This window comes from Onychostoma macrolepis, chromosome 02, assembly GCF_012432095.1.
Source record: "Onychostoma macrolepis isolate SWU-2019 chromosome 02, ASM1243209v1, whole genome shotgun sequence".
Taxonomy (NCBI): Eukaryota; Metazoa; Chordata; class Actinopteri; order Cypriniformes; family Cyprinidae; genus Onychostoma; species Onychostoma macrolepis.
In genome coordinates this window covers 33,389,072-33,407,722 of record NC_081156.1, presented here as the reverse complement: position 1 = coordinate 33,407,722, position 18,651 = coordinate 33,389,072, and the positions used below count along the sequence as shown (strand labels likewise).

General features: G+C 31.6%; 1 protein-coding gene across 4 annotated transcripts in view; it reads left to right on the top strand.

Annotated features, from left to right (window-relative positions):
* Positions 1 to 7,916: 7,916 nt before the first annotated feature.
* Positions 7,917 to 18,651, top strand: part of LOC131531932 (piezo-type mechanosensitive ion channel component 2) — a 99,247-nt gene continuing 88,512 nt past the window's right edge. For 3 of the 4 annotated variants that reach the window (XM_058763149.1, XM_058763155.1, XM_058763129.1), the window contains exons 1-2: positions 7,929 to 8,468; positions 15,948 to 16,043. In XM_058763149.1, the coding sequence (XP_058619132.1) occupies positions 8,405 to 8,468; positions 15,948 to 16,043 (160 nt within the window). In that variant the 5' untranslated portion in view covers positions 7,929 to 8,404. Of the gene's footprint in view, positions 8,469 to 15,947; positions 16,044 to 18,651 lie in introns of all 4 variants that reach the window. The other variant, XM_058763139.1, reaches the window with a different exon arrangement.

Here is an 18,651-nt window from a genome sequence, read left to right as displayed (position 1 = left end):
CCTCTCAGTTCAATTCATGTGTATCTCCTGACTCTATCAACGAGATGAGAGCTTTTCCACTGTCTCGTGTAGTCTTATGATGACCTGAATGCAAATTGACAAGATTAAAGATCTGATTGTGGACTTTCAGTGGAAACAGAAGGAAATACAGCCTCCATTAAGATCAGTGAGACCCCTGTGGTCAATGGTAAAGAGTTTGTTTACAATGCCATACTAACATACTCTGTTTTTTGTGTATGTAATGTGTATGTTGTCTTGTTTTAATTATTTCTTCTTTTTTTATATATATATATATGATCTTAACCGTTTGTGATGTACAGCACTTTGGAGTTACTGTGTAGCCTGAAAAGTGCTTTATAAATAAATAAATACAAATACAAAATACAAAAATGTGCATGCACGTGCATTTCTCAAGTCAAAATAACCATGTTTATTTCAGAGATTTAGATAAAAAATAAATAATACAAAAAATCCAAAATAAATTATATGAATAAAATAAATTAAATACATTTTCAGTTTAACAAGACAGTATATGTATGGTAAGATAATGTCAACATTCAGTTTATAGAAGTTAATAGTATAAATATGCATTATATGCATTATAAAGAATATAAAAAATACATTAGTCAAATATTTTAAAAATTCAGTTATATACATTTTTAATTTAACGACAATAACTGTACTGTTAAAAATGTCAAATAGGTTTATAAGTTAATAGTATAGATATAAGTGATGTAAGATATAAGTTATGTAATATATTTTTAAATACTAAAAAAAATTGAAAAAAATAAAAATAATATCAGTTTTCACTTCAAGACAATACACGAATGGTAAGGTAAGAATGGTAAGAAGTTAAAAGTATGAATTACCTACATTTACTGTGAAAATATTTTTGCCAAGAGAATACATGTATTTTATGTTTATGTATGTATGTATATAAGTAAGTAAGTAAGCAAGCAAGTAAGTAAAGTAAGAGACATTTCCATAACACCTTTTTCATCAAGTCATGTGCTTTTCTATTTCTAGTACCTGTATTATTATGGTGTTTATCATTATATGATTGATATATTAACATTACATTACATGATGTTGATATATTAACATTACATTAATTAATGATATATGTGACCCTGGACCACAAAACCAGTCTTAAGTGTCAGTTCTTTTTGAAATTGAGATTTATACGTCATCTAAAAGCTGAATAAATAATCTTTCCATTGATGTATGGTTTGTTAGGATCGGACAATATTTGGCCGAGATACAACTATTTGAAAATCTGGAATCTGAGGGTGCAAAAAATCTAAATGTTGAGAAAATTGCCATTAAAGTTGTCCAATTGAAGTTCTTAGCAATGCATATTACTAATCAAAAATGAAGTTTTGATATATTTACGGTAAGAAATTTACAAAATATTTTAATGGAACATGATCCAAAAATGGATAATTTTGACCCATACAATGTATTTTTGTCTATTGCTACAAATATACCCCAGCGACTTAAGACTGGTTTTGTGGTCCAGGGTCACATATACCGGTATGAAATACAAGCACTATACAGGCACTAACCTGTCATCCCATGCCTGAAATGAAATGTTGTGACCATATTTTTTTACAGTGATTTTTCTGACAACCACAGATGATTTTTTTTAGTCATATCATTTTGTAAATAATTTCTGTGTATTTTGTATATTTCTCGATGCATTATCTAATGTTTGAGTATCTGTCTTTCTCTTATTCACAGTAAAATTTGTCTTCCCTATTGGACACGTGACAAACAAACTTTGAAACTTAAAAGCATCAGTCGGCTCTCAAACGCTAATTCTAACTGTATAGATGGCTAAAGAGTCGTTAATAATGCAGAGCTTTAAAGGTAGATGGTGGTTGGTGGTTAAGAGGTTATCATCAATGTTTTAGGGCTCTAATGAGGATGAGGATGATGATGTTCTGAAGAAAGTGATACCTGGAACACCAAGCCTAATGTAAAGCTGTGCGATTACATAAAAGAGCACTGAAGAAACAGGGTCATGTGACATCACTGTTACAGATAACATGCTGTGATTGGTTGACCATACACTCATTCCAGCACAGGGGAATCCATTAGTAATATTCCCAGTTGTGGTGTTTTTACCAGCTCATTTTCTTTAACATAGTGTGTAAATCTTGCTGTCATGATCCTATAATGTCATATGTTCAGAGTCAGTGATATTTTAGTATTGTTGTGATGCTTGTATACAGTAGTATTTATTAATATTTGTAGGTTTTTTTATATTTTCATATTTTCCATTTTAATTATAGGTTTGTCATTTTGTTGTTTTTTGATTTTTTTTTTAAATATGTCTGTATAGTTTTTCATTTTATCAATTAAAATGTTGGTTTTAGGCATTTTAGTACATCAAGCTAAAAGAAATGGAAATAAGAATGTTGCTTTAGCAACTAGCTGAATGAAATAAAATGAAAGGTAATGAAAATGTTTATTTTATGGTTCTAGTTAACTATAATAACCCCATTCTGTGTGCTGCTATGTGGTTACCAGGGTCGTTGCTGGGGTGTTTACTTAGATATTTTTTTTTTTATGATTTTAGTTTTAAATGTATTAACATTTAAACATCTTACATTTCAGTCTGGTTTCAGACATTTGCATAGCACTGAATCTGCATTATTATCCTACTGATGATATTTTACTGTCCATGGATTCAGGTTCACCTGTCGTCTTAGTTTTAAAAGATCTCAGAGCCTGATTCAACGCAATTGACCATAAGAAACTGCCCTCCATTGATTTTCCTTTTAAAGAACAGTTCTCTGTAAATTTGGGTAACTTTTCCTCTACTGCAGCTCAATTACAGTGTGGTGTCCACCAAGGTTCAATTTTAGGCCCCTTTTAATTTGATTGTACATGCTTCCCCTGAGCCTTATTTTTCCAGAAATATAGCATATCTTATCTTACCTGGCCTGGCTGCTCTGTTAGGTCCTCTGTGGTCAAATGTAAAAGATCATGTGAGGGGTCCTGGAGTGATTTTCAAATCACTAGTACTTTTCAATAAGTAGATCAGTGCTGTTGATAAGGGTAGATTTTATCACCAGAGTTAATAATAAAACATTTTCTGTCTAATAAGGACTTGGAAATAATGCTCCACTCACTTATTTCATAACGGTTAGACTATTGCAATTTGTTATATATTGGTCTTGCCCTTTCTGCGTTGTCCCATTTATAGCTTGTCCAAAACGTGGCAGCCAGGCTGCTAAAGGGGTAAAGAAAGATTGATGACATCTTAGCATCTCTACACTGGCTCCTCATGAAATTAAGATAAGGTATGTTTACTTGCCTATTTTATTTTGGTTAACTTTTTTTTTTTTTTATGGTTAATGTTAACTATAATAACACTGTTCTGATGTTTCTAGGTGGTTGCAAGGGTATTTAAAGGCCGAAATCAAAGGAACTCATCCCAAGTGTCTGAGACTTTGCCTTAGCAAACACTACTACCATTACTTGTTTTGCATTGATATCTAAGCCTAACTGTAATTTCATTTCAGATTCATCTAGCTCTAAATCAGCTGTGATTCAGGCAAACTTGTTAAGCTTCTATAAATGGCTCTTAATGGATGTCGTAAGTCAGATGCTCTGCACATGGATCTATGCCAGTCACAAATACTGTAGTTTTATTATATATTCCTGTGACTGTAGAAAATTAGTTTACGGTCGATGCTAAGCAAAAGAACGCAACATCCCCTGGCGTCGCTTTATGATCAAAACATCAATCAACATGCTGTTTGGTTTTCTGATGGACTATCAAACAAACGTTTGCTGGGCATTAAAAGAGACCCGCGTAATCAATCATGTTTATGTTTATGCATAATTGAAGTGTCAGTGGATATCGGAGATGATTTCCACCCATGTTCTGGGCTGGACCAGCATCAGATAAGATGTTTCTTTTGGTTTAACTCGCTCTCTCTGATGAATTATGAATAGAAAGTGAATGTTTCCTGACATCTGTTCGTCATGGAGTCTCCACCCTCAAAGAACAGTCGTAAAAACTATAGATATCGATCAATCGCTTCCTTTCACTCAATATTGATTAGCTGCAAGGCACTTAAACGTGATTGTTGATCTTTTGCTACACTGAAAAAAAAAGACTTTGAAGGAGGAGAGACATTTGTCAAACTGGTTTGTTGAGTGAATATTGTGAGATTCTCCGAAGATCAAAATGTCTATTTAGTGTTCAGTATATCATTATAATAATGTAGATTAACATTTATGGAAGATTAATGAAGCTTTGATTCATGTACACTATACAAGTATTTTTTAAAGAAATAATAATTTTATTCAGCAAGGATGCATTAAGTTGATCAAAAGTTACAGTAAAGACATTTATAATGTTACAAAATATATCTGTTTCAAATAAATGCTCTTCTTTTGAACTTTAGATTTATCAATGAATTCTGAGAAAAAAAAATCCGTTTCCACACAAAGATTTCAGCAGTGATAACAATCAGAAATGTTTCTTGAGCAGCAAATCAGCATATTAGAATGATTTCTGAAGGATCATGTGACACTGAAGACTGGAGTAATGATGCTGAAAATTCAGCTGTGATCACAGGAATAAATTACATTTTAAAATATATTCACATAATTATTTTAAATTGTAATATTATTTTGAAATATTAACTGCATTTTACTGTATTTTTAATCAAATAAATGTAGCCTGGGTGAGCAGAAGAGTCTTTGTTCAAAAACATTAAATCATTTTACCGACCCCAAACGTTTAAATGGAGTATATTCCCATTTATATATCCTCTATTAATTAATTAATTATTTTATTTATATTTTTTAAGAACTCAAACACCAAAACACTGATGTTATTAACCTGTTATGTAAACCCACAAAAACAAATGTCATATTGAAACACAAAAAGTTGGACTTGATGAAACAATTGAAAAAACTTTTTTTATTCATAAATATTTTTGAACATTTGGTATTTTTGTGAGTAATGTAATGTTTGCCAATGACTTGTATCAAAAATAGATTTAGTTTTTTTCCATACAGTTCATATACGATTTGAACCTTTTTCAGGTATTCGCTTTTATATTTGCCAATATGCAAGATTATAATTCTCTCTGAACTAAAAAGTGGTTTAATTCCGTGGTTTTCTTCATTCTTCCCACAGCAAGGATGTCTGGAGTTTGTATAGAGCCAGTTTCCTGAACACTGTCAGTGAGGATTTTCCACAGAAAACATGTTTAAAGTTGTAAAAGCAGCTTGTTGATGTTTGCTTCATCATCTTCAGCAAGAAGGTACTGCTGGTTTAAATATTTATGCTTAATATTTCACCTCTAATTGTCTGTATCTGTGTGTATATGTGAGGGCTAATAAATGTGCATGCAGACCACTAAGTATATGGATTATAGATATTATTCTATTATTAGCTACTTATGAGAGCCAAGGAATTAAACATCCAGGAAGTTTGATCCGGTGTAAGTGCTTTGTGTTAAAATTTTGATGCCATCCTGAGGCCGAGCATGAGAGACCTGCTCTCAGATCTCCTATAATCAACACCATTAATGAACAAACACGATGTCAGACAAATGGATTATCGATGCCTCACCTGCAGCATTAGATCACATATCCACTGCTAACCTGCATGGGCTTTGATAGTTGTTGAAGATCTCTGGTGGAATAGACAACTAGCTGCAAGCAAAAGCTTATTTACTCTAGACCTTTGGTTATAAAACAGCATGGATGGTTAGTACACTCTCAGAAATAAAGGTACAAAAGCTGTCACTGGGGTGGTACATTTTCAAAAGGTACATGTTTGTACCTAAATGGTCCATTTTAGTACCTTAAAGGTACATATTAGTACTTAAAGTGTACATATTTGAACCTAATAGGTACAAAAGTGTACCTTTTGAAAAGGTACCGCCCCAGTAACAGCTTTTGTACCTTTATTTCTGAGAGTGTACAGTGTAAAAAAAAAAAAAAAGTATTAAGAGAAAAGCAACCAACAGAAAGATGATTATTAAAGCAACTAACACTTTTTCTGATGTTATTATGATCAGTACAATCAATTAATGATTTATGAATAATTTGAGCAAATTTTTATGATGGTTTTAAAATGTACGTTTTTTAACAATACCATTTTTTTTTTTTTTTTTCAAAAGGGAACTTCAGTTGTTATTTAGTCCACTTATCTGTTACTTACTAATTTCTGTCCAGCTTTTAAAGTCTTCATAATATCTGAAAGTCATTATTAATACAAAAAATTTCTTTATTTTACTGCTTCATTTCACTAATTCACATATTTTATTCAGTGTCATTCACTGACATTTAATTAGTGAACTGCTGTGGAAACAGTCTATTGAAAGAAGTTTCTTCTTGATTTTTTATCATTTGTTTATATTTGATGCTTCCTTTCAGGTTTAAATGAGAAATTCTATACTCTCAGACTTTTGCACTTTTGAAAAATGGCTTATTGATTTTTCTGTGTTTTTAAGGTTCATTATTTATTTAATGGCACATAATTTTTATACTACACATTTCATATTTAATATATATTAGTTGACAATTATGTTTTAATTAAGGTCACTTATACTTATTAAAGTGAGCAAATCCAGCCACACCATGTATAAATCTGAGTAAACTTTAATTGCAAAACCAGTTCTTTTCATGCATTTCACAATGTGATGCAAAAGTGGAAAAGTGATTTTATTTAAGATTAGTCTTTGCTGAATTTACTTCTCTGATATAATGGCGGAGATATAAAGATCTGTTTTGCTTTATTGCACAGATTTTCTTTTACAAATTTATAATTTTTTTTTTCAGTGCATTGTACCTTCTTTTGTCTTTGTGAAGAACTTTGTGTGGAGTTCCAGATCAGTCAGTCATGAGGTTTTATAGTGGTTTGGTTTCTGTAATATCATAAAATCAGAAATTGTTTATCACCTTATGCGTCACCTAAAAACTCTTTAATTTAGGTGTGAAACTTTTTTTACTTCATGAAGCACATTCTAAATGAAATAAAATAACAATTATTACTATTGTATTCTGGTAAATTGTAAATTTGAAAGATTCTTTTATTCAAAAGTTTGGAGTCGGCATGATTTTTTAAATGTTTTTGATGCAAAAATACAGTAATATTGTGAAATAATAAGTAAAATGATATTTTAAAATGTAATTTACTCTTGATGTTGAAAAGCTGAATTTTCAGCATCATTACTCCAGTCTTCAGTGTCACATGATCCTTCAGAAATCATTCTAATATGCTGATTTGCTGCTCAAGAAACATTTCTGATTATTATCAATATTGAAAACGGTTGTTCTGCTTCTTGTAGAAACTGATACATTTTATTAAGTTTTATTAAGTTCAAAAGAGCAGCATTTATTTGAAATGGGAATTTTTGTTACGTTATATATGTCTTTAGTGTCACTTTTGATCAATTTAATGCCTCCTTACTGAAGAAAAGTATTAATTAGAGAAAGAAAGAAAGAACCTTACCAACCCTATACTTGTGGTGCTCTGACTATCAAATTTGAGGACTGGAAATAAGTATTTATATTAAAAAATTATATTTGTTACCCTTTTTTTTAAAGTTCCATTCTGTCTTTAACTTTTTAATCTTTTGGGGGTGAAATAATATGTGTCAAATGACTGTATATATGGCTATCAATCCATTTATGCGACTGGCTCATGTTATTTCTCAGTTGGCTTAGTCAGCTAAAGGAAAGAGTACATGACTGTGATAAAAATCTTTTCTAGAAGCCCCGTTGTAATGATGATGAGTTCCTAGTAAAACAGCAGTCAAATGCAGCGTCCCTCAGGGTTCGCAGGCCCCGCCCCCCGCGACCTCTGATTGGAGCGGCGCTCCATCACTCAGGAAAGGGCGTTTGTCATTGACCGGAATGCCTGTGGCTTTCAGAGCAGCTGTGTGGAGATGGAAGTGAGGAAGTCATCAAGCCCACCTTCTACTTGAGTGACTTTAGGTGATTAAGGGACGGTTTATTTAGCCTTAAAGAACTTGAATCAGTTGCATTCGCTTTGCTCCACAGGATACGAAGTGATTTTGCTATTTTTCCCCACGATTCACGCGGTTTTTCGGACGCATTCCGTGTGCGCTCTGGCGCAGAGGCGCCGCTGGAGAGCCTGATGCGCGCTGGAGAAAACCGGGACTTTGCGCAAACGAACACCACATCCATCTCCATATCGTCATGAGTTAGATTAAACACTTCCACCCACTCGAGACACACATAAAGCACTTTTTTTTTTTTTTTTAGACACAAGGAGACCTTAACTGGAAGTTTTCACGCAGGACGCATGGAGGATCCGGTGTAAAGGCGCTCGGAGGATGCCGTCCCGTCCCTGCTTCAGGACATCTGGCCGCTGGATGCTGCAGTTTGTCCTTCACATCTGAGAGCGATGGCTTCTGAGGTGGTGTGTGGTCTGATCTTCAGAGTGCTGTTGCCAGTGTGTCTGGCGGCAGGTAAGCATTGATTTGATCCCGTTCAGGGTTTCGCATCTTCAGTGTGGAGATGCGCAGTTTCTGCGTGACGCGGCAGGTGCGGATCTGTCAAATACTGTTTGAATTTAGATACGAAGACAAGTTTGTATAAACTGATACTTAATAAAGAATAAAGAAGTTTGTATGTGCAGAAGGGCGCACTGCCCATCATTATCATTGTAGTATATTTGTATTCTTCCATTTACAAACTTATGTAAATCACATAGAATTGATTAGTCTTTTAACTCTGGGTTCAAATATTTACATTAAAAGTGTTTAAGGAAAACACTAAAACATTGGTGATAAAATAATTGTCACTTAAAAAATTGCTGGTAAATTTCGTAATTTGTAAAAATCGAATTCAACTTGAAATTTCGAAGTAGAAAAACGGGTGTAGTATTTTCTCTCTAGTAAGCTTTGTCTTATTCATAACTTCGAAATATTGTTTATTTATTTATTTTGCACTGTAGGATAAACAGGGGCTAGTTGTCACACTTTAAATTCTATTGTGTATTTTTTACAGAAAAGTCCTTAAATAGACAATAATAGATTTGAAATGCATATGTATTGGGGAAACTATATTGTAAATTCTAGTGTGCATTTTTTAATTAATTTTTAATTTCTGTGACAAAACAAGAAGACATTTTCAACAACAGCTGTATTTAAAGTCTATGTTTTTTGAGGGCTTTTCTGTAAAATATAAACAGTAAACTGATTATGAAACACAAAACAATTCATGAAACAAAGTTTAAAAGGTATTAAGGCATTGTTTGGTTTAGAAATCGTAATTAATGTGAAAAAAAAAAGAAAAAAAAAATTGAGGATAAAATTAACAAAATATCTTAATTTGTGGAAGTGTTTAAAACCAATATACTGTACAAAACCACTGCTACCAAAAAACTTTGACTCAAAACCTGAAACGGTCTAATGCACATTTTCATTTTCCACTGCATTATTTGATTTACTTTATTTCATTTCAAGTGAAATTTTAGCTCGGTGTAGAGAAAAATAGCAAAATATAACATTTTACAAATGCCACAATAATGAACTACTTTTCTGATTGCTCCATTAAATGTTTAATTGTGTTTAATAACATGCATCCGTCAGTAATACAGTAGACAGTAGACAGTAATACCGTTTTTGTCAGACAGCGTTATGTCTGGACTTTGTTTTAATGTCATCTGATGTAAAACATGCAGGATAAATGATTATTAATGACAGTTTGTCCTAATCTATATTTTCCTGTGGTTTCACTCGTGGCTGGTTAATTGTTCTGTGGGGTGTATCTGATAACGAGTGTTTGATCACAGGGGATGAGTTGATGTCATAGATTATTGACAGAGTAATACACAAAACCCCTCCGAGTGTTTTAAAGAGACATTCGACACCACTGACATCTGCATAAAACAATAATTTATTTCTATTTATTTATTTATTTTTTAAATTCCATTCAGGCCTGACCATTTATAGTAATAATTAATAACAAATTTTCACTGTTTTTCTATTTGTGACATTATTAAACACTTGCTCTGTTCCCATCTGTATATTCTTGACAGCTGGGACTTATTCATAGATTGCATTATTGTAAATTGCAATTCTAATAAATATCAGTACTAATAAAAAAATTCTATAAAATAAATGACTAAATGCATTAATAAAATAACAGAAATGCATGAAGGGTTAGTGTGAAGTGTATAGAACAGGTTTAGAAATTTTAGTATATCAAGTGAAATTAAAATGAAAATGAGAAATGTTGTCTCGTCTAAAATAGCTGAAATAAAACGTTTCATTTAAAAAAAAAAAAAAAAATTTTATTCTTGTTTCAAGTAATACTTTTTATGGTTTTAGTTAAGTATAATAACCCTGAGTCATTTTTGCCATTTTAATTTTTAATTAGGTTTTTTTTTTTTTTCAGTTTTAGTTATTTTCGTACATTAAGTTAAATTAAAACAACTTTTCAGGATAGGAGATGGAATAAAAATGAGCTCCTAAAACTTACTGCCAGATTCTGGAAGATAAATTCTTCAAACAGTGGCACAGGAGGATGTCAGTCTCAACTTATCTGTCCATAAAGCCTATGCAAAATCAGTCTTCATGTATTTCACAACACTTCAGCATGTTATTCTTATTAAGTGAGGGTCATTTTAAAGAATTTTTTACCCAAGCAAAGGCTCTGAGAACTTGACACCTTGTAATTCTGGAGACTTCAGGAAGGTTGCAGTTCTGGAAAATGGTGGTGCTGGAGGCTAAATGGTTCCTGATGGTTTCTCACCTAATTCTTCACCTTAATTCTTAATTCTTTTGCATGTGTCTTTCCTTCTCCACCTGTTTTTTTCTGACCGTGCTGACCCAATGAGCATTTAGCTGCCCAATGGTCATGTCTTAACTTTTCAAATTCTAGTATTGCATCCTTCTCATGGGCATTTAATCATTTTTGACTTTTAGTCTGAGTTCAAGCTCTTTTTTGGCTCATTTTATCTGTAAAAGAAAACCTGCCTAATAATTCTGCACACCTGAATATAAGGAGTTTTTCACTTCCAGCCTTCATGGACAATTATATATCACTTATAAATGATTAAATACAAAATCAATAGTAGTTATTAAGATTGATGTGGTTTGGAATTGGTCAAATGTTCTTGCGGAAAAAAAAAAAATGACCAGAATATCAACTTGCCGAATAATTATGAACGCACTGTACAATAATGTCAAGTTTAGTTTTTGACAGTTTGAAGATTATGGTTAATTTACACTCAACGACAATTTTTAATACTGTTGATACTTACTGTTGCTTTTACCATCATGAAATGAATCTAGAAGCTTTACAGTCTGTGTTTAAGGGTCTTAATCAGATCTGTGGTTGCCCACAATTAATCCATTTTCACATTTCCTCTTATTTCTATATAATTAACCCTCAGAAATACACACACACACTCTCATTCTGCTTGTCTCTCAGTAGGATTCCTCCTATAGGTAGATAAGATCCACTCTATAAGATGGTAATGTATTTGTTGACAGCCTAAGTCCTTTCGTTCTTCTTTCCTCCAAACGCAATTGCCAAGCTGTGGAGCATCTCCATTAATCGGTGGAAAGTCGTTTTAACCGCATGAATTAATAATGTGGCATCAGAGGAGAGAAGAATTGGCTGCCCATTATCGTAAACACACCTTTAATATTTGATGATTTTATTTTTTGGGTTGACGTAGTACTGAGCAAAGGTCATCCGCTCAGGACGGACAGGAGCGCTGAATGTTCATGTTGAGACGTTTGAGAGTCTGTGTTATAGTCTTTGTCAGCGTCCGGCGGATGTCTGTCCGAATGAAAGAGTGTAATCACAAAGGAGATGTTTCTTCTATACAGCAGCCAGATTAAATGAGTCTCAGATGCTCATGTTTCTCTTGATTAGAGGTGTTTGAGGAATCTAATTCTTCCAAGAGTATTTTTGTTAAAGCGCTTATATTAACAGCTGCAAATGAATGAATGGATGGACGGACTTCTAGTTAAGTGTTACGAGACTAGTGTGATTTTATCACAAAGGTCTCATTTTAACACACATAATATAAAATATTGAGGGTGCCTTTGTAATGCCCTGAGTCTTAGACTTTCATTTTAATATCATTATAGTGAAATACACATTTTGTTTTTCTGAATTGAGGGACGAGTGTAATTTTAGTGTAATTGAAATACGTTTATAGTTTTTAATAATATTTCTGAATTGGTTTTTATTTTTATATTTCTTGTTTTAGTTTTTAAATGTTAGTCATTTTGTTGCGTGTTCTTGAAATTGTATTAGTTTTAAAAAAAAATGTCTGTAGTTTGTATAAATCTTTTATTTCCATTTTAGTTGTTTTAGTACAGCAAGTTAAATAAATAAAAAAAGAGTAATGTTGCCTTGCCTCCTAGCTGAAATAATTTATTTTAAAAATATTTTATTTTACATAATGAAAGTTGTTTTTATTATTATTATTTTGTGTGTTTTTGTCATTTTTATTTATTTTTAATGTGGCAATATTGTTTTTATTAATTTTTATTTCAGTTTTATTAGTTATTTTAGTACAAGTTCAATTAAAATCAGTTTTTGTTTTTAGTTATAATAACCCTGGGGCATTGTTGTGTGTTTTGGTAATTTTATTATTATTATTTTAATATGCCAATGTCATTTTTAGTTATTTTAGTACATCAAGTTAAATTAAAATGAGATGTCAATGAGAGATGATGAGAAATGTTAAAATTTTTTTTTTTTTTAAATTTGTCCTTTTTAAATATTTTATTTTAAGTAATGAAAGTTTTTTTTTTTATTTATTTATGTATGTATTTTTTACTTAATTAATTTTGAATGGTTTTAGTTAACTATAATAACACTGGCCCAAGTTGAGTTTATTTGTATTGTTCCTCCAGAAGCGTCTGTGGTTTAATTGTGAAAATGTAAAGTGTTTTTCACCTGCTGTCAGTCTGAGCTCTTCTGAAAAGGCTCTCAGTTCTTCAGAAACATCAATTATTTGTAAGCTGGGTGATGGTTTGAGCGCGGTCAGTGTGGTTTCGCTTCTGTCTCTCAAGGAAAGACATGACCGAAGCTTTGTGAAGGAATTATGCTGTGATTCTGATGAAGCCGCATTTTTATTATCATCTCAAGTTAACCGTCCGTGTCAGAAGCGTCATGTTAAAAGGAAAAGATGGGATTAGATGTATTTGTATTTGTATGTGATGAATTAGGAAAGAAAGGGAACCACGAATGTCCAAGTATTGGTAAAAGTACAATAGTTGACACAATCTCTCTTTCTGCAGTTTTTTGGGTGATGTTTCAGCTTAACTGTTACAGAGGAAGTTTGACATTTCGGCCTGAGGATGGTGCATTAAAGTGGTGTGTTTTGCTCTATATTCACAGCGCTGCTGGTTTTATGAACAGGATGAATGTGTGTGCTGTATTCTGTAAGACTGAGTTTAATGGCCTCCATCTCTGTGTTTAGTGCTCCTATACACTTATCTCTCTCTCGCACCGGTGTGCTGCTCTCAAACTCCACCAGCGGCACAGCTGTTTTTCTGTCAGGCGCCTCTGTTTAACACACTTAAAAATGATCTGACCTCAAGTGGATTAATCAAATACATGACTCTGCATACCATGATTTTTTAGGATGTATTAAATCCTCCAAAATAATACAAACTATACAGATATATTTAAAAAATGGCTATAATGCACAACAAATATTAATGAAAAATAAAATAACATGTTGATATTAAAATTACACTGATTTTAATTGAAATAATTAATTAAATGGTTTGTTTATGTTTTTACAACAGGGTTGCTATACAGGGTTCTTTAGTTAATATTGAAGTTTCCATAATACATTATTAAATATAAAATACATATATAATACATGTATAAAATTATAAAAATGTTCTTAATCGTACATTATTGGTTTTTCAAAATAGTGTCTAAATAAGTGTGCAAATTAGTGTTTTTAAAAAATTGTTTTTTTAATAATGGCTGTTTATAATTTTCCATTTACATATTATGCATTTGACAAATGTTTTTTTTTTTATCATGAATGAATTGCATTGCATTCTGTTCATACAGTTTATGTAATAAATAATACGGTTTAAACACTATTGAACACAGTATTTTAGTTTGTGATTCTGTTTGTAATATATTTAAACAATAGGTTCCCATAAGTATTACCTAATATAGTTTGGATGAAGTATTTGGGGTTTCCTCAGAAGTACTCGTTAATGGAATCATTAAAGCCCTGGAATCGTTAACTGGATCAGAATCGCAGCCAGAATCATTAAATTCCTTACGATTCCCATCCATATTCGGCACTAACTAGAGCACGTCTCCTAAGACAGAACATCATTTTTATGTGAACGTATTGAGATCACGATAAAATGATGCATTATAATGTCAGTCTGGTTTTGTACTGGTTTTTAATTTTATTTTAATATCACCTTTCCATATTGTGCTCCAGTTTGCCAATATTTAAGAGTCTTTAATTGCAGTGGAAAGTCAACGTGGCCATGATATCTGCACTTTTACTTCACTCTTTTATTGTCATTCTTGCTTTTTCTGTCAGAAATGTTGTTTGTATAGTAGAGAATAGAGATATATTGGCTGGTTAACAATCTTAAACAGTATAATAGGTATTTTGGCAGTTTGTAAATGGTGAAGTAATCATATTTTTGCCATCATTGGCCTTTTCTTTTGACATTTCCAGAAAATAGGATGTAATTTCTGTCTGGTTCAGATGAGGTCTGCCGCTGTGCTCCATGTTTGGTAGTGAAATTAATGTGTGATATTCACAGCATCAGCTCATAAAATGGCAAACGTGCAAGATTAACAACAAGATGTTCAAATGCCATTACTCTCGTCAAATTGTTAAAAACAGTTTTACGTGACACAGTGCTTTATTTAGTCTTCTGAGCTTCTTTCTGTCCAGTGATGAATAAAGTTCATGGAAAGAGAGAATAAGAGCAGATAGACTGGAAACTTTAGGAAACTCTCCACGTGTGTGTGTGTGTGTGTGTGTGTGTGTGGCACTGAATGATTTGTCAGATGCGCAGACGGAGACTAAAGGTCTGTGAGGACATTCATTTGAAGTCTGTAAATGAGACCCTGTGATTTGACCTGATCTGACTTAAATGGATTCTCACAGATGTGTTAATCTGCATAATAAAACAGGAAATCTTAATAATATATACATTTGTAGTAATAGCAAATCCAAATTTAATGCAAACCTGAAATTATACTTAAAAAAAGATCTATCTATCTATCTATCTATCTATCTATCTATCTATCTATCTATCTATCTATCTATCTATCTATCTATCTATCTATCTATCTATCTATCTATCTATCTATCTATCTATCTATCTATCCATCTATCTATCCATCTATCTATCTATCTGTCTGTCTATCTGTTTATGTATTTATTCTGTAACATTTATTTATTTACAAATAAATTAACTAATATAATGTGAACATTTATGCATTCATTCAAGTAAATACTATTAATGTGTTTATTCATTTACATATAATGCACAAATTCATCATATATCATATAATATAAATGTACATTTTCATTAAATTATTCACTTATAAATATAATATAGTGTAAATAATATTTCATTCACATGGTATACATTATAAATTGTAAATATATTCTTATTTCTATATTAATGAATGAATTAATTCATTAATTCATTTATTTACAGTAATATAAATAATATACTGTAATATAAGTAATTTATTCATGTATAAATAATATAATCTAAACAATTATTTTATTTTATTTTCCAAAGTGTCATGTTATGGCTACATATCTGTAATTAATTTACCATATTTTCATCTGTGTGAGCATTTTTTTCCAGACTTTTTTTTTTTTTAAATGTGTGATGGAATACAATTATTATTATTATAATTTTTTTGTAAACTCTAGATTCCTCTAACATGTTGATATGTTCTCTCTGCAGCATGTCTGTTCAGGTACAATGGATTGTCCTTCATCTACCTCCTCTTCCTCCTCCTCATCCCTCTGTTCCCCGAACCCTCCAACATAACCATGCAAGGTGAGATACAACACTGCAGCAGCACTAACTCTTCCCTAAATGTCACAAATCCAATGCAGGAAGCGCATCCGTCTCCTCCTGAAACCAGCTTTAGTGGCTCATGCAGAAAATCCAGTGGAGCAGAAGCATTAACAAAACATTAATTGAAGCAACTACAGTCAGGAGACCCTGTAGATCGTGATTTGTGGCTTTAGTTACAAGTTACTCGTGTGCTTAGAGGAAGCTCAAGATTTAGGATGCAGTGAAGGTGTGCTGATCATGCTGAATAATTGACGAGAGCATTATGGTAAATCTGTGTTAATCCGCCGAGGCGAGGAGGATTTAAGCGAAAGTGATCAGTGAGATTTTTATTCCCATAATAGAGTTGAGCTATTGAGCTTGATTAGGCCAATATATAAGTAAGACTGTGAGAGAAATATTTAAATCTAATGTCAAAGATCAAGTCATTATTTAAATGCCACGGCATAATGTGCAGGGTCTAAATTTATGTCATAAACAAATCAGCATAGTGAAATTATGATATTTTCAATATAATTAAAGTTTGGGTTTGGTAAGGTTAATGCTAGATTAATTAATGTAAGATTAATGAGTCTTTTATGCTCACCAAAGCTGCATTATTTGATCAAAAATACAATAAAAACAGAAATACTGTGAAATATTATTACAATTTTAAAAAATTGTTTTCTATGTGAATATATTGTAAAATGTATTTTATTCATGTGATCATAGCTGAATTTTCAGCATCATTACTCCAGTCTTCAGTGTCACATGATCCTTCAGAAATCATTCTAATATGCTGATTTACTGCTCAAGAAACATTTCTGATTATTATCAATGTTGAAAACAGTTGTGCTGCTTCATATTTTTGTGGAAACTGTGATACATTTTATTTTTCATGATTCTTTGATGAATAGAAAGTTCAAAAGAACAGCTTTTATTTGAAACAGAAATCTTGCTGACATTATTAATGGCCACTTTTGATCAGTTGAATGCAGCCTTGCTAAATAAAAGTATTGATTTCTTTCAAAACCTTAAACTTTTGAACGGTAGTTCATTTCAGATACTCTCTAATATACATTAGAGTGAATAATGACATTGTTTTCTGAACATCTGATCCATTTCTGCTCTGTTCATGGCAGCAGTTTTCTGGAGGTGTGTTCGGATGTTTGTTTTCTGATTGTTAATTATGTATAAGAGAAGGTTTTCATGGAATAAGAAGAAAGGAAGAGGACATGGACATTTTTAAGTGGTCCACTTACACTCATCAATAGTTTAGCAGACCTGTGCTCATAGTAAGAGCAATGCATTCTGGGCTTCACACAGATTTATCAGATGCTCATTTGAATCCTAGTTGTGGGAATATGTGAAACATAGACTATAAAGAAACAATATAATGGGATGCTAGTGTTTTGCAACATTTTTGGGTTATGCAATTGCAAAACAGAAATGCCTGCAGGTGTCTGTGCGTCACGATCAGCTGCTGAGTTTCAGTCAACATAAGGTGGAAAAAGAGGTGCGTGCAAACATACAGATTCACACGTGCACTTCTGTACTTTTGCTTTGTTTAAAGCAGGCAGAACCAGATAAGGCTTGAAATGACTCACTCTGGTCCTAAAATAATAATAATTTGATTGTCTTCACTTTTGCATCCCGGTCACATTACATTTCACATTTTAAGTGCAAGTGAAGTTATTATTAGGTCTAAACTATGCCTAGAAAACTATAAAATTATTCATATAATATACTTTTTAATGCTGTAATATATTAATATATAGTTTATATATACCATATACTAAATTATATATATATATATATATATATATACTGTATATATGTAAATTACATTTTATTTAATTATACATTTATTTATTTATTTTTATAAATGTATTTAATTATATTTTGTATGATATATGTGTGCATAAAATTATATATATACTGTATATTTATAGAGAGAGAGAGAATCAGAAAATTATTGTAGAAAAACATGAAGATGGTATATTTTGAATATTTCTTTAATGCCATATTTTTAGTAAGTACTATGAATGATAGGCTACTATGTAGACAAGTACTATGAAGACAAATATCACTAATATCAATACTGATACTAATGAAAATTGCCTCTTTTATCAATTTTTGGGGATAAAATTAGTAATTATAAACCTTTATCAATACAGTAAAATTTGTGCCATCATTTTAACATTTAAAATCCATATTGAAATCAGAGATAAATAAAACATTTATTACAATAGGTTTATAGTAATAAATGTCATATTTATCTCTGATTTCAATATGGTGTGTTGTATGTAGTGTATATAGTAATATAGTGATGTTTCTATCTCTGTCAATATCAGCTTTCTGATATAAAAAGATATATTTTCCCCACTAAGTTTATTTTCCACATTCATTTTCACAATAAAGAAAATTATTGTTTGAAAAAAGATATTAGCAAAGCTACTTCAAGGAAGTGAAAAACAGATACTGTGTAATATATAATATATATATATATATATATATATATATACTTTGAATAAGATGCAGTTATCCGAGAAAATGACCCTCTTATGTGATTTCTGTAATGTTTCTACTCACGACTCTCAGGTTTTTTAGT